At 40.1% G+C, this 26,226-nt stretch overlaps 1 protein-coding gene across 3 annotated transcripts in view; it reads right to left on the bottom strand.

Moving 5' to 3' along the window:
- LOC134344346 (polycystin-1-like protein 1) overlaps positions 1–26,226 on the bottom strand; it is a 241,095-nt gene that overhangs the window by 96,258 nt on the left and 118,611 nt on the right. For 2 of the 3 annotated variants that reach the window (XM_063043975.1, XM_063043977.1), the window contains exons 26-33: positions 24,161–24,253; positions 22,490–22,555; positions 21,753–21,929; positions 18,022–18,096; positions 17,735–17,877; positions 16,851–16,971; positions 11,893–11,992; positions 11,379–11,571 (exon numbers count right to left, since the gene is read on the bottom strand). In XM_063043975.1, the coding sequence (XP_062900045.1) occupies positions 11,379–11,571; positions 11,893–11,992; positions 16,851–16,971; positions 17,735–17,877; positions 18,022–18,096; positions 21,753–21,929; positions 22,490–22,555; positions 24,161–24,253 (968 nt within the window). The remainder of the gene's footprint in view (positions 1–11,378; positions 11,572–11,892; positions 11,993–16,850; positions 16,972–17,734; positions 17,878–18,021; positions 18,097–21,752; positions 21,930–22,489; positions 22,556–24,160; positions 24,254–26,226) is intronic. The other variant, XM_063043976.1, reaches the window with a different exon arrangement.

Raw genomic sequence — 26,226 nt, 5'->3', positions numbered from 1 at the left:
CCTTAATCTCCGATCATAATCCATACTCTCTAAACCAGGCAGCATTCTGGTAAATCTCCTCTGTACCCTTTCCAATGCTTCCACATCCTTCCTATAGTGAGGCGACCAGAAATGGACACAGTACTCCAAGTGTTGCCTAACCAGAGTTTTATAGAGCTGCATCACTACATCGCGACTCTTAAACTCTATCCCTCGACTTATGAAAGCTAACACCCCATAAGCTTTCTTAACTATCCTATCCACCTGTGAGGCAACTTTCAGGGGTCTGTGGACATGTACCCCCAGATCCCTCTGCTCCTCCACCCTACCAGAGTGATGACTGATACAAAATACTTAGTTTGTTTGCCATTTCCTTGCCCCCATTACTACCTCTCCAACATTGTTTTCCAGCTGTCTGATACCCACTCTTGCCTCTCTTTTACATTTTATGTATCAAAAACTGTTTGGTATTTTCTTTAATATTATTGGCTAACTAACTTTTGTATTCCATTTTTACCCCCTTAATAACTCTTTTAGTTGCCATCTGTTGGTTTTTAGAAGTTTCCCAATCCTCTGACTTCCCTTTAATTTTTGATCTATTATATGTCCTCTGTTTGTTTTTTATGATTATGAGGACATGCAGTCCCCTTTTATTGTCATTCAGTAATGCATGCATTAAGAAATGCTAAAATGTTTTTCCAGAATGATATCACGAAAAACACATGACAAACCGACTTAAAAACTAACAAAAAACACATAATTATAACATATAGTTACAACAGTGCAAAGCAATACTGTAATTTGATAAGAACAGACCATGGTACGGTAAAAGTCTCAGAGTCTCTCGAAAGTCCCATCATCTCACACAGACAGTAAACCTCCAGCGCCGCCAACTTGCTGGTGCAGCATCCTGGAAGCATCCGACCACAGTCCGACTCCGAGTCTGTCCAAAAAACTCCGAGCCTCCAACCACCTATTCGACACTGAGCACCGAGCACCATCTCTGCCGAGTGCTTCGACCCCAACCCCGGCAACAAGCGATACACAAAGCCAAGGATTTGGGGCCTTAGTCTCCGGAGATTCTCGATTGCACAGTAGCAGCAGCAGCGAAGCAGGCATTTCAGAAGTTACTCCAGATGTTCCTCTGTGCTTCTCACGGCTGTCTCCATCAAATCAGGATTGTGCATGGCCCCTAGTTACACATGTTGACTTTTACTTCTTTCGTTGGCCACGGCTGTGTCATTTTGCCTATAGAATATTTCTTCCTCTTTGGGATGTATAGATTGCTTTCAGACATTCCAGCCATTGCTGCTCTGCTGTCATCCCTGCCAGTGTTCTTTTCCGATCAATTCTGGCCAAGTCCTCTCTCATGCCTCTGTAATTCCATTTACTGCACTGTAATGCTGATACATCTGACTTTAGCTTCCCCTTCTCAAATTTCAGGGTGAAGTCAATCATATTATGAGCACTTGTCCCTCAGGGTTGTTTTACATTTAGCTCTCTGATCAATTCTGGTTCATTGCACAATGCCCAATCCAGAAAAGCTGATCCTCTCGTGGGCTCAACCATGAATTGCTCTAAGAAGCCATCTCAAAGACACTACAAAATACCCCCTCCTGGAATCCGGCACCAACCTGACTTTCCCAATCTACCCACATATTGAAATTCCTCCATGACTATTGTAAAATTGCCCTTTGGGCATGCATTTTCTACCTCCCATTGTAAACTGTAAACCACATCCTTACTACTGTTTGATGATCTGTATACAACTCCCTTCAGGGTCTTTTTAAACCTTGCAGTTCCTTAGCTCTATCCACAAAGAATCAACACCTTTTGACCCTCTGTCTCCCCTTTCTAATGATTTAATTTCATTTTTTTTTTACCAACAGGTCAAAACTGCCCCTCTGCCTTCCTGCCTGTCCTTTTGATACAATGTGTATTCTTGGACATTAAGTTCCCACCTATAATCTTCTTTCAGCCATGATTCAGTGATGCCTACAACGTCATACCTGCCAATCTGTAACTGTGCTACATGTTCATCTATCTTATTCCGTATACTGCACGCATTCAAATCTAACACCTTCAGTCCTGTATTCACCCTTTTCAATTTTGTCCACCTTTTACGTTGCAACTCATCCTGTTGACTGTACTTTGCCTCTGTTTGTAAACCAGCTACCTCATCTTCAGCGCTAACATCCGCATTTTCTGTGACACTTGCATTGAAATATACAGAACAATATTCTGGAGGAGAAGATGGCGGCACGATGGGAGCACACGCGGCCTTTCTGGTGATGAATATCTGTTATCTGTCAAGTAGGGGACCATGCACAATCCTGATTTGATGGAGACAGACGTGAGAATAAGGAGGAACATCTGGAAAACTTCTGAAATGCCCGCTTTGCTGCCGTTGCTACTGTGTGGTAACCAGAATCTCTCGAGCAGTAGGCCCCGAAATCCTTGGCTTTGCTTGTTGCAGTGGCCAGGGCGAAGTCGAAGGCGTTCGACAGAGGATGGTGCTCGGGAGGCTGTATCGGAGGGGCTGGTCGGAGGCTCGAAGTTTTCGGACAGATGGACTCAGTATCGGCTGTGTTCAGCTGCTTCCAAGGCATTGGCAAGTTGACGGTGCCTGGAGGTTTAGGGCAGGAAGTTTCTCCCTTTTACCGCCGCTATCGGGGACTCGGGAGTCGATCGACTCGGTGACCCTTGAGACTTTATTTACCATGCCCATGGTCTGTTCTTCATCAAATTATGGCATTGTTTTGCACTGCTGTAACTATATGTTATAATTATGTGGTTCTGTCAGTGTAAGTCTTTGGTTTGTCCTATTTTCTGTGATATCACTCCGGAGAAACATTGTATCGTTTCTTAATGCATGTATGCATTTCTAAATGACAATAAAAGAGGACTGAGTGTTCTCATAATCTGAATCTAATCTAATCAAAATCAGTGTTGTGCCAGAATCTAAGCCTAGAAGAGATGACAGAAATGGAGAAATATGAGCTTACCGCAGAACTGAGAAAATAAAGATAAAAATTATAGAATCCAAAATGTTCCTCTTTCAGAAGTTATTGTAAATCAGCAAGCGAAGAGACGAAGGGTAAAATTCTTTTAGACATTCGGCAGAGTTTTAATTTACAAATGGAGAATACAGATCATCTGTACAATGATAAAATTTAGAGAGATCAAGGAAGAGAAAGGGATATGGTATTGAATCAACTGGGATGGGGTTGGGCAACATTTTGGATGTGTAAGTATGAAATCTAATAATCTAATCTAAATATTCCTCAGAATCAAAATTATTATCGCTGATATATGTCGGTGGAGATAACAGAGAGGAGATTTGATAGAGGTATACAAAAATTATGAGAAGTATAGATAGAATAAATGGAAGCAGGCTTTTTCCACTGAGGTTGGATGGGACTACAACTAGAGGTCATGGATTAAGGGTGAAAGGTGAAAAGTTTCAGGGATACATGAGGGGAAACTTCTTCACTCAGAGGGCCATGAGAGTGTGGAATGATCTGCCAGCAGAAGTGGTACATGTAAGCTCAATTTCAACATTTAAGTGAAGTTTGAATAGGTATGGAGGGCTACGCTATGGTCCTGGTGCAGGTTGATGGGGGTAGGCAGTTTACAGTGGATTCTGGTTAATCAAGGCAGCCACTTATTTAGGACAACTCTGAATGAACAAAATAAAATCAAGAAAATAGCCAGGATTCCCTTCATTTATTTGGGACACTATGCCCATAAGTTGGGACATGAGACTGTCGCTGAACAGTTCCTAACTAGCATCAGTCATCTGTACTTGTGTGGCCATTAGACACTACACTACGCTCAGAGTGAGCAGTTTTTAAAATGGCATCAGTTGTATGTGTTTGTGTTAAAAAACGTTTTTTGTCACTGATAGTTAGCAAGTAATAAACAGTAAGGCAATTCAGAACTGTTCTGCTCACTGCAGTTTCAAGCATTTAGGCTTGGAGATGCTAGAAATGGCCAGGAGTGAAAATGAAACAATTTCACTACTTCACTAAGGCAGGAATTAGAGAGAATTGGAGGGTATCGACGATCATCTTGAATGTTCCAATTAAAGTGAAAATTTGGAGGATGCAATTGGTGAAAGCATTGTTTGAAGACAGTGCACCAGGGTGTTTGTGCTGATTTTGTTCATTTACAGTCAATCAAAAGAACACATCAGCATACACCAAATTAATTCCTCTGTCGATAACTATTGGGAACTAATACAGTTTTATAGTCCCATACTTGTTTTGGAAGTGCTCCAATTTTTTTAGTATCTCATTTAAATACATTTTGTTCAATTTGTTCCTTAGTTAAATTGTAGTTTGTCTTTTTTATATCAATTTCACTATTTCTATGAAACTTCACTAAATTGGGGCAGCTGCCTAATTGGGCCAAAACACACTGGTCTCGCTGTATTAACTGGAACCCAATGTAAATAAATTGTGTGAAAGAGGAATTGCAAGGTAGTGTTCATGGATTCATAGACTGTTCAGAAATCTGATTGCAGAGGGGAAGAAACTGCTCCTAAAATGTTAAATGTGGGTCTTAAGGCTCCTAGTAGCGATGGGAAAACTACATATCCCAGATAGTGAGGGTCTTTAAAGATGGATGTCGCCTTCATGAGACAACTCCTTTTGAAAATGTTCCTGATGGTGGGGAGGGCTGGGCTGGTGATAGAACGGACTGAGTTTACAACCCTCTGCAGCTTCATTCCATCCTGTGCATTGGAACCTCCATATCAGGCTGTGATGTAACCAGTCAGAATATTCTACACTGTGCATCGATAGAAATTTGATCATCTTTGGTGTCCAATTCTCCTCAAACTCCTAAATGAAGTATAGCTGCTGGCATGCCTCCTTCATGATTGCATCAATGTAATGGTAGATCCTCTGAGGATTTTGACCAGGAAATTGAAGATGCCACCATTTTCATCTCTAGCCCCTCAATGGGGACTGATGTGTGTTTTCCCAAGCAACATACATCAAAGTTGCTGGTGAACGCAGCAGGCCAAGCAGCATCTATAGGAAGAGGCGCAGTCGACGTTTCAGGCCGAGACCCTTCGTCAGGACTTCCCAACTTCTCTTTCCTGATGTCCACACCCAATTCCTTGGTCTTGATGATGTTAAGTGATTGGAGACAAAGTTGTCCAGAATAAAACACATCTGCACTTCTGGTAACATATGTCAGGCAAGCAGTTTGACCACTTAGACATAAGAATGGTAATTAGATGGAAATGATATCATCAAAATACATGTGAAATCTTTTGTTTCTGGAGGGCATTAACAAATGGTTGCAATTGGAAAAAAAGTGCTCAAAGGTAGACTCTGAGCAACACCAGAGGAAAGAGTGCAGCAATGGGAAGAGAAGAGAATGGCATTCCAGCAAAGATGGTGCTGCTGAATCTCAGTGACTTCTGGCTTGTGGCCAATGAAACAGGGGAAACAACTAAATACTTTGTTGATCACTCTCCTTCTGGCAAACAACCATTGCAAGTAAAAGTCTGTAACTTCCCTTTGGACTTGGAGACAATTCGAAACGAAGTGAAGCGAGGCAGTGGGCCTGTCACTGAAAGAGAGGAAGACCCAAGGTTCGATCAACTGAAGTGCTGTGTGGAATCGGAATGGTTGGATATGGACGTAATCGAGGCGGCAGGGTCCAGGCCCCAGAGCATATCAAGGTGACAGAACCCGATGACTGTACCTGATTTAAGCGAAACCGACAGGCCAGGTTGAAAATGTCAGGGCGTCGGGGCCCAAGGAAAGGGTCGGGCCTGTTCAGAATCAGGTTTAATATCACCGGAATATGTTGTGAAATTTGTTGACTTTGCAGCAGCAGTTCAATGCAATACATAATAATACAGGAAAAAAACTGAATTACAGCAGGTATAGGTGGAGGTGAAGTCATGATGGTGCTAAATTGCGACTCCTTCACATTCATCTTTGAAAACTGCTTAATTTCTACTTTTGAAGTCTCTCCTTTTCCCTTTAAGGTGGATGGGGTTCTGTTGAATACCCTGACCTGAAGTTACACTCAGACTTTGGTTCTTTGTGGTAGTGGGACCCACTCCTGCGGGCTCATGACCAGCCACTTATCACTATCCCCTAGAAGACAAGTGGAGCTCTGTTTCATGACACTGGAGACTGACTGATTCTGACCCAGTGCCGCCGAATGAACGGAATATCGGGAACAGCAGATCAGCTGTCGAAGGCTGTGTACTTGGCAATCTCTCTCTCTCGTTCAATTGTTCCATTTAATACCAGAGAAATGTATACAATACGCATCCTGAATTTCTTTTTCTTTGCAAACATCCACAAAAACAGAGGAACGCCCCAAAGAATGAATGACAGTAAAAACATTAGAACTGCAAAGCCTGCCCACACACAAGCAGCAACAAAGCAACAGCCCTCCCCCACTTGCACCAACTTTCGCAAAAGAGCATCAGCACCCTCCACCCACCAAGCGTACAATAGCAAGACCCCAAGAAAGACCATGATCTGCGATACAGCAAAAACTAATCGATCACCCAACAAAGGCTCTCTCTTCCCTTAATAAAGGGAGAAAGAGGTGTCCCCTTTCACAGCCAGAGGGAAGATATAATAAAACAACTCACTGATTTACGGTGTTAAAAGTCTGGCTTTCTTCCCCCAAGTTCCTTGCTGAAACAGGAGTTAATTCTAGCCATAACCAACTTCTCAAAGCACCTGATCACTGTAGTTGCAAGCGCTACTGGACAATACACATTAAGGCAGCCCACCCTGCTCTTCTTGGGCTCTGATATAGTTGTTACCCTTTTGAAGCAGGTGGGAACTTCCACTGTAGCAATGAGAAATTGAACCAAACAGTTGGTTGGCACAGGTTTTCAGAGCCCATTGGGGCCTGTTGCCTTGCAAGGGTTCACCCTCTTGAAAGACAGCCTGACGTCGGCCTCTGAGACAGAGATCACAAGGTCACTGGGTGTTGCAGGGATCTGCATAGCTGTAGTTTTATTCTCCCTTTCAAAGCAAGCATTAAAGGCATTGAGCTTGTCTGGGGGTGTTAGATTTCACTTTGTAGAAAATAATGGCCTGCAAGCTCTGCCAGAATTGACGTACATCTGATTTTGCCTCGGATATTGCCTCATTCAAAATCGTTTGTTAGCTCTTGAAATAGCCCTCCATGAGTCATCCATTTTCCTTTTTTACACCTGGGTTTCCAGACTTGAATGCCACAATCTAGCCCTCAGAAGACTATGAACCTTCTGGCACATCCACGGCTTTTGATATGAGTACATAGAGCATGTTTTCATAGATACACACTCATCCACACAGGTTTTAATTAAGTCAGTGACAACAGTGGCGTCCTCATTCATACTTGAAGATGAATCCCTGAATATAGACTAGTCCACCGATTCAAAGCAGTCCTGTAAGCACTCCTGTGCTTCCCTAGTCCATACCTTCTTGGTCCTCACTACTGGTGCTGCAGTCTTCAGTCTCTGCCTGTACTCAGGGAGTAGAAGTACAGTCAGGTGATTAGACTTTACAAAGTGTGGGAGAAGGATAGCACGGTAAGCACTCTTGATGCTGGTGAAACAGTGATCTAGTGTGTTGGTTCTTCTGGTACTACAAGTGATCTGTTGATAATAATTATTTAGAGACTTTTTCAAGCTGGCCTGGCTAAAATCCCCCAAAATGATGGGGAAGACATCAGGAGGTGCTGTTTCATGTCTGCTTATTATGTCGGTTAGTTTATCTAGAGCCTGTTTGACACTGGTCTAAGGTGGAATGTACACTGCTACCAAAATAATCGCTGAAGTCTCTTGCGGCAGATAAAATGGACAACATCTAATCTTGAGATGTTCCAAGTCAGGTGAACAGGACTGGGACAGAACTGCCACATTTATGCACCACAAAGAGTTGATTATGATGCATACGTGACCTCCTCTGTCTTTAAAAGACTCAGCAGTCCTATCTTGGCAGTGTATTGCGAAACTATCAATCTGAATTGCTGCATCTGGGATTGAAGCAGTTAACCAAGATTCCATGGAACAAAAAGCACAACTGATCCTAATGTCCCTCTGGAGCAGCACTCTAGCTCTGAGATCTTCAATTTTATTTCCCAGAGACTGTATGTTTGCCAGCAAGAGTCGAAATCTACACTTCCTGAGATGAACTTTTCAACTAGACTGGCAACTTCTCTTCCTGAGTCTTTTACAGTACCACAACCAGAGCCTGTTTAAGTTCCATTGATTTTAAGTAGAAACAGGTTTTTTTTTAATGGTATTAAAATGATACTAACTGTACAGACCTTGGATGTAGTTGTGGTTCTCAGCTGTAGCAGACTGAAACGGGATATTCAGTTCAGCACTGTTCCCCTCTGTGCTGAACTCAGGGTCTGTGGATAGACCCTCTTTGTAGACATCAGTTCAGAACACTACTTGCTTGCGTTTATTGTTTGCATGATTTGTTTTTTTTCTCTGCACATGGGGTGTTCAACATTCTTATTTTTTACTGGGTTCTTTTGGGTTTCTTTGTTTCATGGCTGCCTGTTAGGAGACGAATCTCAAAGTTGTATAATGTATACATTTTTGATAATAAATGTACTTCAAAGGGTTTTTGAACTTTGAGAAGACATGTTCGGCACAGCTTTGTGGGCCGAAGGGCCTGTATTGTGCTTAGGTTTTCTATGTTCTATATGTTCTCTTACTTCACTAGTTAGACAGCATCCTGAAAGCAATGCAGCTTCAAGTATTACATCGTCAATGAAGGCCTCTTCTCAAATTCTAAATATTCACCAATATTGGGTTCATTATCTCTTTCTGCATGAATAGATAAAATTTTCAAGAATAGCATTTGGTAAATCTACCAAAACAAACAAATCACTTTAATAAACTAAAACTGACAACAAAAGGCAAAACGGTATTTAATTTTTAGGTTAAATCTATGGATAATATGATGTTTTGTTTAATAGAGGGAATGTACAATAGGGAGAATTTGCTGAACACAAACATCTTCACTCTGGTTCTTCCAGAAAGCTTTCAGATCTGCTAATTAAATTTGCCAACGACACTACATTGATTGGCCTTATCTCAAACAATAACGAGGTGGCCGACAGAGAAGAAGTCATCCCTCTGACACAGTGGTGTGAAGAAAACAACCTCTCCCTCAGTGTCGCAAAAACAAAGGAGCTGGTTGTGGATTACAGGAGGAATGGAGACGTCAATGGATCTGGGATTGAGAGGGTAAACAGCTTCAAAATCCTCGGTATCCACATCACCAAAGACCTCACGTGGTCTGTACACACCAGCTACGTGGTGAAAGAGGCACAACAGCACCTCTTTCACCTCAGACGGTTGAGGAAGTTTGGTGTGGGCCCCCAAATCCTAAGAACTTTCTACAGGGGCACAATTGAGAGCATCCTGACTGGCTGTATCACTGGCTGGTATGGGAACTGTACCTCCCTTATTCGCAGGACTCTGCAGAGAGTGGTGCGGACAGCCCAGTGTGAACTTCCCATGATTCAGGACATCTACAAGGACAGGTAAGTAAAAAGGGCCCGTAGGGTCATTGGGAACTCAAGTCATCCCAAGCACAGTCTATTCCAGCTGCTACCATCCAGGAAGTGGTACTCCAGCATAAAAGCCAGGACCAACAGGCTCCAGGACAACTTCCTCCACCAGGCCATCAGACTGATGAATTCAGGCTGATTTGAGTGTACTCTATATTACATTGACTGTTCTATTTATTATAAATTATTATAAATTACTGTGATTACATATTGTACATTTAGATGGAGACATAATGTACAGATTTTTACTCCTCATGTATGTGAAGGATGTAAGAAATAAAGTCAATTCAATTCAATTCAATTCTCCCTTCAGAATACTCTGCACCCGATCCAAGACATTCCATACCCTGGCGCCTGGGAAGCAACACACCATGCAGGTATCTCTATCAGGCTGACTGACTATCACGTCTATTCCCCTCACTATGGAATCCCCTATGACAACCGCATTCCTCGTCTTTTTCTCTCCCTTTTGCACCACGGATCCAGGCTCAGTGCCAGAGACCCGATCACCATGGTTGTCCTCTGTCAGGTCACTCCCCTCAACAGTATCCAAAATGAGATAATGATTACTGAGGTGGATGGCCACAGCGGTGCTCTCTACTATCTGAGCTCTTCCCATCCTTTCCCTGACAGTCACCCACTTGTCTAACTCTTGCAGCCTTGGGGTGACTAACTCCCTGTAGCTCCTATCTATCTCCTGCTCACTTTCCCTAATAAGCTGTAGGTCATCAAGCCACAGCTCCAGATCCCTAACACAGTCTCTCAGGAGCTGCATCTCGGTGCACCTGGCACAGATGTGGCCATCTGGGAGACTGGAAAATTCCCAGGATTCCCACATCTGACACTCAGAGCAAAGTACAGACATGTTCCCTGTTCCTCAAAAAATGCGAGGTATGCCCAGGCATCATCCTTGAAGATGATGACAGAGTCTGTCAGTGAAATGCCAGTTATAATCTATACCTGTACCTGCCTGGAAGCCCAAGAAGTGTTTATTAATAATAACAATACTGACAGTACACTCTAAACATTGACAATGTTTATTTTTCAGAAGAAATGAACTTTTAATTTTTAGGTCTCTGCTAAAATAAAAGCAAAACACTGCACTGAACTGGAAAATGACTCTGGAAACAATACCTAATACATACCATTGAAGTGAACTATTGATGGGTAAGTGTGATAAAACAAGAAGTATGAATGACATTCTATAATGGGTCATGAGACACATTTAAAAATTACTCAACAAACATCCATTACAGAATTCAAGTTCAAACACTTCAAATGTTAAAGTCAAAATAATTACTCAAAGATGTGATGTAGAAGATTGTAACATCGGAATAGGCAGCTGCTTGTCTCCTGCTCTTGTTGTTGCAGGAAAAACTTCTCTCTCCCTCAATGGAGAGAGAGTGAGACTTTCTGAGATACTGGGGTGCTTGTTTATGGACGGTAGTTTTTGATGGACTCCAGATCAAGGTCTCGTTGGGGGTTTTTGCTATTGCTTACAAGTGAGGGAGAGGGCAAGGATCCCTGCTTCTGCTGCTGCTTGTTCGTGGGAGGGAGAGGGGGCTTTGGGGGTCTGATTTTACTGTCATTCATTTTTTGGGGTTCTTGTTTGATGGATGTCTCCGTGAAGAGTAAGAATTTCAGGTAGTATACTGTATGCATTCTCTGATGTTAAACTGAACCATTTCAATTATTTTAGTTCATTGTTTTCAGTGCTCAATGTTGCTAAATTACCAGTACATGTGAAAAATATTTCAAGAAAGTAACAAAATCTTAGAATAATAGATACCCTTAAGGATCAATATCATGCTGGGTAACATGGCTTATGTAAAACATACCTGATTCGATATAGTTAGGCTGCAAAGAGCTGCTATTAATGTATTTCTGGTTTGTTTCTGTAAATCCAGCCTGGTACTTCCTTCTTTATGGAGTCGATGGAGGACTCTGTTCAACAGCAGAATGTAATTTTTTGTTTCCTTTTGATTACCTAACAAAATTAGAGTTGACAGATTCTGAAGACCCTGGATGTATCTGAACAGAAGGAAAAAAGGATCAGAATTACTGAAAGCTTTTCACATGGTGAAACGGAAAACCTATTTAATTTCTGAAATTAACAAAAATACTTGATAAAATCCACAGTTAGTTAAAAAAAATTGATAGATATTTCATGATATTTATTTTGGGATAAAAGGGGTTTTTGCATAATATGCAATATTCCAAAATTACATTTCAGCAAATTGTAGATTCTTAAACTTCTATCAATTTATTTGCAATAAGTAGGGGTTGAGAAATCAAATATATTTCAGAAATTAGACGCATGATTCAAACCTCCTGAAAGAATCATTTACTTACAGTTCTTCATTTGTTTTAATAGTTGGCAAAACAATTGGAGTAACTGAACAAGGCTTTGTTTTGGATCCAAGTAGATCTGTGATCACAGTGTTGATTTTCACTACAAGCATAAAAAGTGAAGAAATGTCATAAAAAGGTACTATGGCACAGAACATTAGTGAAGCATATAAATAAACTATAAGTATATAAATAACTATATAAATAATAGTTCTATTAATAGCAAAAGGATAGTGAGGGATAAAATTGGTCCTTTAGAGAATCAGAGTGGACGGCTATGTGCGGAGCCAAAAGAGATGGGGGAGGTTTTGAACAATTTCTTTTTTTCGGTTTTCACTAAGGGGAAGGATATTGAATTGTGCAAGGTAAAGGAACCAAGAAGGGTAGTTATGGAAAGTATGTCGATTAAAGAAGAGGAAGTACTGGCGCTTTTAAGGAATATAAAAGTGGATTAAGTCTCCAGGTCCGGACAGGATACTCCCTAGGACCTTGAGGGAAGTTAGTGTGGAAATAGCAGGGGCTCTGACAGAAATATTTCAAATGTCATTAGAAACGGGGATGGTGCTGGAGGATTGGCGTATTGCTCATGTGGTTCCATTGTTTAAAAAGGGTTCTAAGAGTAAACCTAGCAATTATCGGCCTGTTAGTTTGACGTCAGTGATGGGTAAGTTGATGGAAGGTATTCTTAGAGATGGTATATATAATTATCTGGACAGACAGGGTCTGATTAGGAACCGTCAACGTGGATTTGTGAGTGGAATGTCACGTTTGACGAATCCTATTGAATTTTTTGATGAGGTTACCAGGAAAGTTGATGAGGGTAAAGCGGTGGATGTTGTCTGTATGGACTTCAGTAAGGCCTCTGACAAGGTTCCACACAGAAGGTTAGTTGGGAAGGTTCAATCGTTAGGCATTAATATCGAAGTAGTAAAATGGATTCAGCCGTGGCTGGATGGGAGATGCCAGAGAGCGGTCGTGGATTACTGCCTGTCAGATTGGAGGATGGTGTCTAGTGGTGTGCCTCAGGGATCTGTACTGAGTCCAATGTTGTTTGTCATATATATTAATGATCTGGATGATAGGGTGGTAAATTGGATTAGTAAGTATGCAGATGATATGAAGATAGGTGGAGTTGTGGATAATGAAGTAGGTTCTCAAAGCTTGCAGAGAGATTTAGAGCACTTAGAAGAGTGGGCTGAAAGATGGCAGATTGAGTTTAATGCTGAAAAATGTGAGGTGCTACATTTTGGTAGGACTAATCAAAATAGGACATACATTCCCTGGGTTTTATCTCCTAAGTTACAGAGAAAGGTTGAACAAGTTAGGTCTTTATTCTTTGGAGCATTGAAGGTTGATGGGGGACTTGATAGAGGTATTTAAAATTATGAGGGGGATAGATAGAGTTGACGTGGATAGGCTTTTTTCCATTGAGAGTGGAGGAGATTCAAACAAGAGGACATGAGTTGAGAGTTAAAGGGCAAAAGTTTAGGTGTAACATGAGGGGGAACTTCTTTACTCAGAGAGTGGTAGCTGTGTGGAACGAGCATCCAGCAGAAGTGGTTGAGGCAGGTTTGATGTTGTCATTTAAAGTTAAATTGGATAGATATATGGACAAGAAAGGAATGGAGGGTTATGGGCTGAGTGCAGGTCAGTGGGACTCGGTGAGAGTAAGAGTCCGGCATGGACTAGAAGGGCTGAGATGGCCTGTTTCTGTGCTGTAATTGTTATATGGTTATATAAACTAATGATCGATCAGCTGCTTTTATGTATCACATTCTACACAAATATCTACTTCTTAAACAGCCAAGATGAAAGTGCACTGTGAAAAATAGAGGAAACTGGACCCAAGATCCGAACATTGCAATTTAAATAGATGAAGGAACTGTGTGCATTGCGTCACATTATAAAGAAAATGGGATAATAATTTGTGAGTAGGCCACAAAGATAGGTTAAATAAGTGGGCAAAAAAAAGATGGAGTATTAAGAAATGTGAAGTTATCCACTTTGTTTGGAAAAACAGAAAATCAGAATATTATTGAAGTGGTATAAGACTAAAGAAAGCTGATATTCAAATAAATCTGGGTATTCTTGCACAAGGAACACAGATATCTAGCAAATAGAACATTGCCCTAGATTGCAAAAGGATTGGAATCAAAAGGTGGGGAAATCTTGCTAGAGTTTTTCAGGACAAAGGCAATACTGTGCAGAGTTTTGATCTCCTTATTTAAGTATGTATATACTAGCCTTGAAAGTTGTGCAGATCAAGTTCACTAGATTGATCCTGGATGAAAGGATTGTCTTCTGAGGACAGATTGTATAGATTGGGCCTGTAGAATTATGAGGGGTTTCGACAGGGTAAACACAGTAAAGATGTGAAACTTTGCAACGAGGAGTACGGCATCAGGATGATGGTTCAGCCTTTTAAAAAGATGAGGAGGTTGGTTTTTTCTATTGGGGGTTGTTAATCTTTGAAGTTCTCTGAAAATTTGACACAGGAACAATTGAGGCCAGTTCATTGGCTATATTTAAGAGGGAGTTAGATATGGCCCTTGTGGCTAAAGGGATCAGGGGGTATGGAGAGAAGGCTGGTACAGGGTTCTGAGTTGGATGATCAGCCATGATCATACTGAATGGCGGTGCAGGCTCGAAGGGCTGAATGGCCTACTCCTGCACCTATTTTCTATGTTTCTATCCTTGAAGGTCTGGAGGCTGAATTATTGCATATATTCATGACCAGTACTGTTTATTACTGAACTACAAATGAATCAAAAACAAGAAAGTGGAGTTGGGCTCATAATGAGATAAACAACATGGCTGATCTGGTCTTTTCGAACTCTATATCTTGCTCTACACAATAGCCTTGCAAGCTACTCCTGCTCCCAGATATTAGACTTTTTTATGCAGAGCTACAGATTCTTTTGCACTGTTTGTCACATACAGCCTTGAATGGAGAAGACAGTGTGAATGGCAATAAGACCATTTCACGAGACAGTGGAAAGCTTCTGACAATCTATTATAAAGTATGAGGTTCTGAGATACTGGAGGTTACTTTTCATGTTATATGTTAATGATCTAGATGATCACAGATGATTTTCTAAACAGGGAGCAAATTCAGAGGTGCAAGTGGACTTGGGAGTTTTAGTGCTGGATTCCCTGAAGACTACCATTCAGTTGGTAGTAAGGAAGGCAAATGCAATGTTAGCACCCACTTCAAGCGGACTAGAATATAAACACAAGGATGTTCTTTTTGATGCTTTATATGGCATTGGTTAGATCACACAAAGACTATTGTGAGAAGTTGAGGATCCATATTTAAGAAAGGGTGTGCTTGCAATTGATGCTTACAAAAGTGATCCTGGGAATGAAAAGGTTAATGAAAAGTTTTAATGGCTACGAGCCTGCACTCACTGGAGTTTAGAAGAATAAGAGGTAAACTTATTGAAATCTACTGAAATATTGAAAGTCTAGATCGAGTGGAGATGGAGAGGATGTTTCCAATAGAGGAAGAGTCCAGGACCAGAGCAAACAGCCTCAGAACAGAACGATGTCCATTTAGAACAGAGGTGAGAAGGAATTTCTTTAGCCAGAGGGTGGTGACTGTGTAAGTCATTGCTGTGGATGACTGTGTAGACCAAGTTATTGAGTATATTTAAAGCAGAGGTTGATACGTTCTTTATTAGTAAAGATGTCAAAGGTTACAGGGAGAAGATGTGAAAATGGGGTTGAGAGAGAATATAAAATCAGCAACAATCGAATGCGAAGTAGACTTGATGGGTTGAATGGCCTACTTCTGCTCCTATCTCTTATATTCTTATGGACTTATGGAGATGGTAGCATGGGAACTTAAGCAATGCTACTTTGGTGGTCTCACATTCTTCTCTTGATCTCAGATCTATGCCTCAGTGGACCAAAGACCTAAATTTGTGTCAGGAGACACAAGGGACTGCAGATGCTAGAATCTGAATCAGCAAGCGAATTGCTGGAATTCCCATTCCTGCCCACCTTCTCCCATCTCTTGGTTTCACCAATCACCCACTTGGTCTTGTTCTATCCCCTCTTTTAGACTGACTATCTCCTCGCTCACTTTCCAGTCCTGAAGAAGAGTCGCAGCTGAAAACATCAGCTATCCATTTCACTCCCTAGATGCGACCTGACCTGCAGATCTCTGACATTTTGTGTGTAGGTCCAGGTTTCCTGCTTCTTCAATCTCACTTGTATTTCCACTTTACTCTTGTGTTTGCTCAGATTTTTTTCTTCAAAAGGGAAAGCTCATAAAATAACGTCACTAATCAATTTGGTCTGCCTCAAACTCTGTCTGTAGCTGCTGCTCCATATGTTCAGCACTGTATGCTACCTTTCCCCAAGGCTGAACTTCAATATTACAAAATCTCTTTCATTGTCAGGCTCCAACTCTAAACATCTGCAATATGTTTGTTACCTAATGAATTTATATCATGCAATCTTCGCTGTAGATTTCTCCTTACCTTACAGCCTATTTCGTTAGCTTCTGGACTCCACTCCTCACTAGCTTTAACTTGTTCAAAGCCTCATTCCCCTGCACTAAATCTCCCAAGACTAAAACTGCCACTCACCCATCTTAGATAGGTCACATTAATCAATATAATGAGTTCAAAATTGCTGTTATTAATAGAAACCCCAACCAAAGAAGGAACCACTACAACCTTGATTCAGCTTTCCACAATATTTCCATTCCTGATTTCATTAACAAGCATCAATCCAAATCTTTCTTTAAAATTTCATTGCTTTTTTGCCCCTACTCTTGGTAAAACCCTCATTCTACACATTGTCAGAAGCACTTTAAAATCCTTCCATTTAATCATGGTTCCAGTCGCCTTCCTATTAGACCTAGTACCCATTTTCTGCTTGCTAATGCTTCTAAACACATTATCTGTGCGAAGTATTCAGCATAAATGCAGGCCGTTGTTTCAAATGGCACTCACGCTTGTATCCATCTGTTGGTTCTCCAGCAGGTAACTGAAAGTAATATTCATGATCTCTTCCTTCATACAGGAGAGTTTCAGTTGAATTGCCGATACTATAGCTATACTCATAATGCAGATCCTTGAACAAGAAAAGGAAACATCTAGTTAAACACCACAGTGTCATTTTTCCAGATCATTAGAGTTCATAAAGTAACTTTTAAAAGTGCACCTAAAGTGCCTGACAAATATAGTTTGTTTAGATATGAATTATGTAGAAGTCTGCACACAGGATGCGTGAGTTGGAATCAAGTTTCCAATTTGATCACTGTTAACAACGTTTTGTAAGCTGCTAATTTTATGGCTTTGATTTTAAAACATTAACAGTGTTTGAAATTTCTGATTATTAAGTATTGGATCTAAACTGAAATTATGTTGAAGAGATTGAAATAGGGAGCAAATAGAAAAAGTAACTGTCAGAAGCAAACACTAATAAACTACAGCATTTTGAATGGAAATTGTTAATATACATGTATTAAGCATTATGAATACCTCATCACATATAACAAACTGTTGATTGATAAGTATTTCGAACCACAACCCATTAAAAGAATGGTTGAAAAATCAAGATCAATTAAATTAACGTCATTTTGCTATGAAAATAATTAAATATACTTTTAGTTCTTTATCCTTGGGATAAAGAATCTCTGTATTAATCATATCAGGGATTGCTTAAATTGCTCAAAAATTCATAAATCTCTTCGACTAATCTAAAAGTGAATATAAGGTGGAGCATTTCTTTGAGACTTGAGGAATAATAATCTAATTTTTAATACACCCAGCTCATTTACCAAGGGAATGCTTTCAGAAACAGTGAATATTATGCTTATAATATGACAACCCACCTTCCTTCCTGATGTACAGAACATGCTGTAATGTGTCTGAATCTCTGATCCTTTACTGGGTCGTATTTCACATGTCAAACCCTGAGGATTGTCGTTGGTAAAAAGGAAAAGTTGTGCCTTTCCTTTCTCATTCTGGCCTCTGACTGGTTGATGTACAGAGATGAGAAAACAGATAGCAACAAACTCAATCCACATATCTTTTGTTAACAGAAAAATATCATTTAAAATGTTCAGAGATTCCACTATTTCTTGCTTTTACCTAATGTGCTTATAAAAATCTTACTCACCAACAACTTCTAGCATGTAAACCTTCTTACTTTGCAGGCCAAAAGGTTTAAATGTCAATATTTGTGACTTTATACCTGTGGAAAAAGGCAAATTAATTAATAAATCAATTAGGAGGGGGGTGCCAAAATATCCCTTTCATTCCATCCTGGGATACCATATTTCCAGTATGTTTGAAAATGTCTGTTCCCATTCTCTTGTTTTAATAATTCATATTCTTAAGTAACCAAGTAATTGGTGTTTAAAGGATCTCCACTTTCGAGATTACTTGTGGCAGTAACTTGATTTCCACACTCCAGCTAACCTTGTGACCTCATTGAAATCTATCGATAGTTAAAAGGCCTTGACAGAATGGATGTGAAGAGGATGTTTCCTATGGCAGGAGAGTCTAAGACCAGAGGACACAGAAGGATGTGCTTTTAGAATGGAGATGAGGAAGGTTTCTTCAGCCAGTGAGTGGTGAATCTGTGGAATTCATTGACAAAGGCAGCTGTGGAAGCAAAGTCATTTGGTAAATTTAAGGCTAAGGTTGACAGACTCTTGATTAGTCAGGGCATGAAGGGATATGGAGAGAAGCCAGAAGATTGGGGCTGAGACGGAAAATAGATCAGCCATGATGAAATGGCGGAGCAGACATGATGGGCCAAATGGCTAATTCTGCTCCTGTATCTTATGGTCTTACCAAAAAGCAAATGTCCATTACAATGTAATTGACTGGAAAGGGAGACAAAGCTGAATAGATCACAGTTCCCTTTTCTCATTGCAAGCATTCTACTAATTCTATAATTCAATAATTCTTTAAGTATCTTAAATAATGAAAACCTTCTATAAGATGTATTCTATTGTTGATGTGCCTAATTTTCGTTCCATTGGCACGATGGTACACAACATATTCCCCAGAGGAATGACAAAGGTCTCTGTTATGTCCCTTTGCTATTCACATCACATTGGCCCAAGGCTGCAATGTTTTCTCCAATTCAAACTTTATCTCAATTCCTATTTGCTTAACCACCTCAAAGAATTACATCAAGGTATACTGCTGGATTTATTTAACTCTGACTCAGCTCGAGCCAAAGTCTTTTTTAAAATCATCAACACACATAACAACCAAACAACTGCTTATTTTTCCAAATCTGCCTCATATTTGAATCCGTCTGTGTGGCTTTGATTAAGATTACTACCAGTATTGAGGAAGATATTGTCAATCACTTTATTATCCTTTGGATAAGAATTTCATTCCAATAATATTCCAAACAATGCAGCACAAAATGGACTGAAACTTTTAAAATGCACAAGCTCTTTACTCCAATGGGAATATTATGTTGCAGGGATCAGTGACAAGTATATACAGTGTGTGACTTGAGAAGTTACAAAACCAGATGAATATAAACTGGATGTGCAAGTGATCTGAGGTGAAAAGCTAAAAATCAAACCTTTGCTGAAGCCATTAAAACATCCTTGGCAGAATTCCAATAAATTGGCTGGAACTATGCTGGAACTGATGCGATGCATACTGGTTCATAGTAGGTCTGATAGGGACAGCACCAGGTCCTGACCCAATACAAGCGTCGGATTAGGTAAAGAATGGGAAAAGAATTCCCTGTATTGAATGACTCTGTGTCAACTGCCTCATCGGGGTATGGAATGCAGAATGCAGTGGTGTATGTAAGAGAAACACTCCACACATAGGAGTCTGTGTAAAGATTGAAAGCTAGGCTGTCTTCACTAAGGAGGACAGAAATAATCTTCCAGAAATAGTAGGGGACGGAGGGTCCAGTGAGATGGAGGAACTGAGCGAAATACATGTTAGTAGGGAAGTGGTGTTAGGTAAATTGAAGGGATTGAGGGCAGATAAATCCCCAGGGCCAGATGGTCTGCATCCTAGAGTGCTTAAGGAAGTAGCCCAAGAAATAGTGGATGCATTAGTGATAATTTTTCAAAACTCGTTAGATTCTGGACTAGTTCCTGAGGATTGGAGGGTGGCTAATGTAACCCCACTTTTTAAAAAAGGAGGGAGAGAGAAACCAGGGAAATATAGACTGGTTAGCCTAACGTCGGTGGTGGGGAAACTGCTGGAGTCAGTTATCAAGGATGTGATAACAGCACATTTGGAAAGCGGTGAAATCATCGGACAAAGTCAGCATGGATTTGTTAAAGGAAAATCATGTCTGATGAATCTCATAGAATTTTTTGAGGATGTAACTAGTAGAGTGGATAGGGGAGAACCAGTGGATGTGGTATATTTGGATTTTCAAAAGGCTTTTGACAAGGTCCCACACAGGAGATTAGTGTGCAAACTTAAAGCACACGGTATTGGGGGTAAGGTATTGGTGTGGGTGGAGAATTGGTTAGCAGACAGGAAGCAAAGAGTGGGAATAAACGGGACCTTTTCAGAATGGCAGGCGGTGACTAGTGGGGTACCGCAAGGCTCAGTGCTGGGACCCCAGTTGTTTACAATATATATTAATGACTTGGATGACGGAATTAAATGCAGCATCTCCAAGTTTGCGGATGACACGAAGCTGGGTGGCAGTGTTAGCTGTGAGGAGGATGCTAAGAGGATGCAGAGTGACTTGGATAGGTTGGGTGAGTGGGCAAATTCATGGCAGATGCAATTTAATGTGGATAAATGTGAAGTTATCCACTTTGGTGGCAAAAATAGGAAAACAGATTATTATCTGAATGGTGGCCGATTAGGAAAAGGGGAAGTGCAACGAGACCTGGGTGTCATTATACACCAGTCATTGAAAGTGGGCATGCAGGTACAGCAGGCGGTGAAAAAGGCGAATGGTATGCTGGCATTTATAGTGAGAGGATTCGAGTACAGGAGCAGGGAGGTACTACTGCAGTTGTACAAGGCCTTGGTGAGACCACACCTGGAGTATTGTGTGCAGTTTTGGTCCCCTAATCTGAGGAAAGACATCCTTGCCATAGAGGGAGTACAAAGAAGGTTCACCAGATTGATTCCTGGGATGGCAGGACTTTCATATGAAGAAAGACTGGATGAACTGGACTTGTACTCGTTGGAATTTAGAAGATTGAGGGGAGATCTTATTGAAACGTATAAAATCCTAAAGGGATTGGACAGGCTAGATGCAGGAAGATTGTTCCCGATGTTGGGGAAGTCCAGAACGAGGGGCCACAGTTTGAGGATAGAGGGGAAGCCTTTTAGGACCGAGATTAGGAAAAACTTCTTCACACAGGGAGTGGTGAATCTGTGGAATTCTCTGCCACAGGAAACAGTTGAGGCCAGTTCATTGGCTGTGTTTAAGAGGGAGTTAGATATGGCCCTTGTGGCTACGGGGTTCGGGGGTATGGAGGGAAGGCTGGGGCGGGGTTCTGAGTTGGATGATCAGCCATGATCATAATAAATGGCGGTGCAGGCTCGAAGGGCCCAATGGCTGACTCCTGCACCTATTTTCTATGTACCTATGTATCTATATGTATCCAAAACTTCTTGGTGAGCTTGGTATAGTGCTGTGAAATCATTTTCATTATCTGACAAAGCATTTTGGCTGGGCTATATCTTCTGTTCTCCTAGGTACTGATTATGTACCTTAAACATGTAAATGGGATAACCAGGTAAAATTCCTGAGTGAGGAATTTCCACCAGGATGTGTGGCAATGCCGACTGTAGACACATACCAGCACATACACTGAGTGACTCCAATAACAACTTTTTGGGTAACACATTAGCCCAATTTCCTTTTCTGTTTTCAAACAGTCCACTTGCCTGTGGTTGTAAATGTTTCAAACTTCTCGTCATTAATGCGTATTTTAGTCCATTCGATCATGGGAGTGGGTCTGGATGGAGATGGAGGCTGAACGTCTGGGAGCACATCATCACCGTCTCCTCTTTCCGATCCAAAATTGGATCCTGAATCGATATTGTTTCCACTGGATCCACCTCCTGTGACTCAGAAATTTAGAAAAAAATCAAAAGTAAGTGCTCAGGTGAAAGACTGTTTAGCAAGGGTTTTCCTTGTGCTTATAATTGCACATTGCAAATACTTAATGCCACAGTATTGCTTGTAACTGATAACCTCCTAGGAAACAAAAAGATTGCTCCTCTGGGTCTAACACCTGCAACATGCAAAACCCTCTCAAGAAGATGTCATTCCAAGCAGAATAATATGGTATACAATATACCATAGAGAAAATTACTTAAGGCTATGATTTATGTTTTGAAATTCTCAGGAATGGGTGAGTGATAACTGCTCTCATAGACCATTAGTACTATCGCCAAAGAATTACTTTACTGGTACCAGATCAAACTCAGGAAACGTTACTAATTTATTAGTATCCAGATAAGGCTGGAATATCCCATTGGAAGAAAATAAAATAACATCAGCAGTTTTGATCATTCAACCATGTAGGTGTGAAGTACAGAATGAGAGACAAATATGAAACTGCAATAGTAAAAGAATTCTATTCATCAAAAACTGACCTACTAATTAATTACAACCTTACCTTGAAATCCTGGTCTCCCACCAGAACCAGAGGTTCCTTCTACCGTGTTATAATGTGTGTCATACTCTACACAAAAAAATGACACATAAAAGTATTCAGAGTAAAAATAGAATAAATAATAATATACTGTCTAGATTCTGGTTAGATTAGAAGCTGTTCTCCTATAAAAATGGAAACATAGGCTTTTGATTCTCTCAAATACAAGTGTATACATCTGTACATCCTAAGATAGCATACTTTTCAAACATACAGCAGCTGTGCGTAATAATGGTATCTATTACTCCTAATCAACACCGTGAAATAAAAACAAGGTGTTAATAAACATTGGGCCCACCAGGATACGGAAATGTTAAAACAAATAGTGTATCAGGTAGAGATTTTTTTTTACTAATTTGCCTAAAGTGGCGTCACTAGCACGGCCAGCACTTATTGTCCATCTCAAGTGGATTCAGATCTCAAATCCATATATTTCCAAGTTGGAATTACATGTGTCTTGCAAAGGAATCTGCGGGTGATGGCATTTTCAGGTGCTGCTTTATCCAAAAAGGAAGAGTTGTTTTGAGCAATATCCATGGCGATCAACTGTAGTATATATCACAGATGGTGTACACTACAGCTATGGTACTCAACTCATGGTAATTAATACTTAGCATTGTGGATAATGCCTCAGTCAGTTGAGCTGCTTAGTTCCAGATGGTGTTAGGATTTAGAGTTGTTGGAGACCCATATATCTAGTTGAGTGAAGAGTGTTATATTACAGTCCCAACATGTGCTTATTAGATGCTAAAAAGGTTTTGGTATTTTGGCATTGAGCAACTTAGAGTTATTGAGTCATGCAATATGGTAACAGGCCCTCCTCCCCAACTTGTCTGTGCTGGCCAAGATTTCTACTGAAGCAAGTCCAACTTGCTCGTGCTTGTTCTGTATCCCTCTAAATCTTTCCTTTTCGTCTACATGTCGAAGTGCATTTTAAGTTATTAATCACTCGATCACTTCCTCTGGCAGCTCATTCCATGTACTGATCTTGTTCTGGTTGCCCCTCAGATTTTGATTAAAATCACTTCCCTCTCAGTTTAAACCTATATCCTCCAGTTCTTCATTCTCCAATCCTGGGAAAAATATTTTGTGTATTCACCAAATCTATACCACTTATGGTTTTATATACCTCTATAATATCAATACTCGTTCTCCTCTGCTTCAGTGAACGAAGTCCCAACCTGCTTAACTTTGGTCAATAACTCAGTCCCTCAAATTCTGGCAACAAACTTGTAAACTTGTAAGAAACTCAGCTTTCTACTGATTCTTGTAGCCAGACAATTTATGTGGTACTGTAGAACTTATTTAAGTTTCTGGTCAATGATGATGGCAAGTGCACAGCAATGTTAGTGTTTGGATATCGAGAGTTCATTGTTTCCTGCCTCGTGACTCACTGTCTTAACTGCCAGAGTCCTGGCTACCATCTTAGAAGCTCTTGATTGGCCGTGATGTAATATTCTTCACTCATCTATTTTCATGAAGGATGACTATAACGAGGGGTGGATTAGATTATGAAAACATAGCTTGTATACACTATTCTTAAACAAGTACCAAAATGGAAACAGCCGGGCAACATTTGCAGTGAGAACTGGATTTAACTGCAGACAAAACAAAAAGATGGCAAGAACCTGTTACCTGATGAATCAGTGGCATTCTCCGTTACATTAGAAGAATCTTCTCCAAAGACAGTTCCAATAATATTGTTACTGGTGTTGTTGTTGACAGCTGCTGAGAAAGTTGAGCAAGGAATGAAGTCAAGTATACTGATGTTAGTTTTCATTTGAAAACATCTTAATCTTCCTCAGTTTTTTTTCAATGGAGAATCCAAGGTGAAAGGGCAAAGTTCACAGTACAGATGAGTACTCCAGGCAAATCAGAAGAGAAGTATAGCTTTCAGACACAATCTTTCCTGCACTCTTCCCAGAATTATAAATAGTGGAGCTCACCAATAGAATTTAGATACAATTAAAAATAAATTAGGCTGATGCTATTTGCAAATAAGAAGTTTAACAATGAATCTGTAAAAACCTCAGGATATTTATAAAGCAAGTTTTGATAACAAAATTTGATATGCAGCTAAGGGGATTACTAATTAACTTCAACTTATTATTAACAAATAGGATTCATTGAACACCTTATTCACTTTCTCAAGGGATGGAAATGTCATTATGAAAACAATTTATGTACTATCCACTATTACTCTTGTAAAGATGGATATGAACCACCTTACTGAAGCACAACTCCCTGTGAAGTGAAGTTATCACAGCACTGTAAAACAAAAGTTGACTGAATCTTGATTCAGTTAATAAAGGAATGGTGATATACCTCCATGTTAGGATGACATGTGATGGGAGGGAAACTTTCCATGACAGCATTTTCCAAAAGCCAGCTTCCCTGAACCTTTGAGGGAATAGGCACAGCAGGTGTGGAACACATTGCCAAAGAAGATAAGAGTTGAAGTAGTGTTTTCCTCTTTATTGGACACATTGCAATCTGCTTGCAGCAAAGTAAATCTCTAAGGTGATGAGACAAGTCTCAGAGTTAATGTTTCTGCTCAATGACATAAACTCAGCTTCTCTCTCCAGAGATGCTTGCCTCAGCTGCTGAATATTGTAGTAATTTCTGTTTCTAATGCAGATTTCTAACATCTTCAATGTTTTGCTTTTGATAATCATGGTACCCTTTACTTTTAAATTTTAAAGGGAAGGTGAGATGGGCAAGTATTAAAATCAATGAAAATATAAAGAAAGGAGTATGTACTTGCATTGTTTGTCTTTATTTTAATTTGGAGTTTTGAAATCAGTTAATTATTTTCTTTGAGAATGATGATGTCAACGCTGAATAGCTACATTTCTAAAACTTAAGTCCTGGACCAATCGCCTTTTTCTGATTCCTTTCCCGGTTATGCTACTACATTCTTGAGCCCTTAATTCGACCTCTTTCTTTGAGTCACTTTAACATTTCTTTTTGCACAACCATACTTAGCACCATTCTGTTTTGCACCAATTGCTGTATTTATTGTTGCATTTATTATAAATAAAGTGATGAGTGCAAAACAACATAATGAATACTGTTTACATCATGAGCTTCACTCAAGAAAGGAATTTAATTATGTAACTGACATAAATTAATCTAAATCTGAGTTGCACAAAGCATCTTAAGGTGGTATGCGTAGTAGCACAGAAAAACCCCCATAGAGGCCGTTCCACTCACTCCTCAGATAAGTTTGGGATTTCCACAATGAACTCTAAAGTTCTGGAACTTCTGGCTGAGCTGCATTGGCAATTTACCAAAGTTTGTTGTAATTTCTAACAAATCTTCTCTTGGTGCTGAGACACATTATAATCCAGCATTCTAATAGTGATGTTACTGCTGCAAGAAACAAATAGGAGAATAAACTAAGTAATAATTTTTTTAAATTATTTGTCTTTGCAACAATGACTACAATAATTATTTTAGGTAGTTTGTTTCATCCTTATAAATTACTACTTGGATAAAAAAACTTTTAAGAAGTATTTTAATGAAAAATTCTACAGCTTTGACAGATAACATTGCTGGGCTCTCAGTCGAAGTATTTCCAATGGGAGACATACAGGTAAGGCCTGTTCTGGGCACCACCTGATGCAGTCTGCTCCTTCAGTGAAGACAAAAAGAATTCACATGGAGTTTGGGGTTTACCTTCAGAACAAGCTTGATCTTTA

This window comes from Mobula hypostoma, chromosome 3 (genome assembly GCF_963921235.1).
Source record: "Mobula hypostoma chromosome 3, sMobHyp1.1, whole genome shotgun sequence".
In the NCBI taxonomy this organism is placed as follows: domain Eukaryota; kingdom Metazoa; phylum Chordata; class Chondrichthyes; order Myliobatiformes; family Myliobatidae; genus Mobula; species Mobula hypostoma.
The sequence above is the reverse complement of the archived record's forward strand: the minus strand, read 5'-3'. Positions and strand labels throughout refer to the sequence as shown.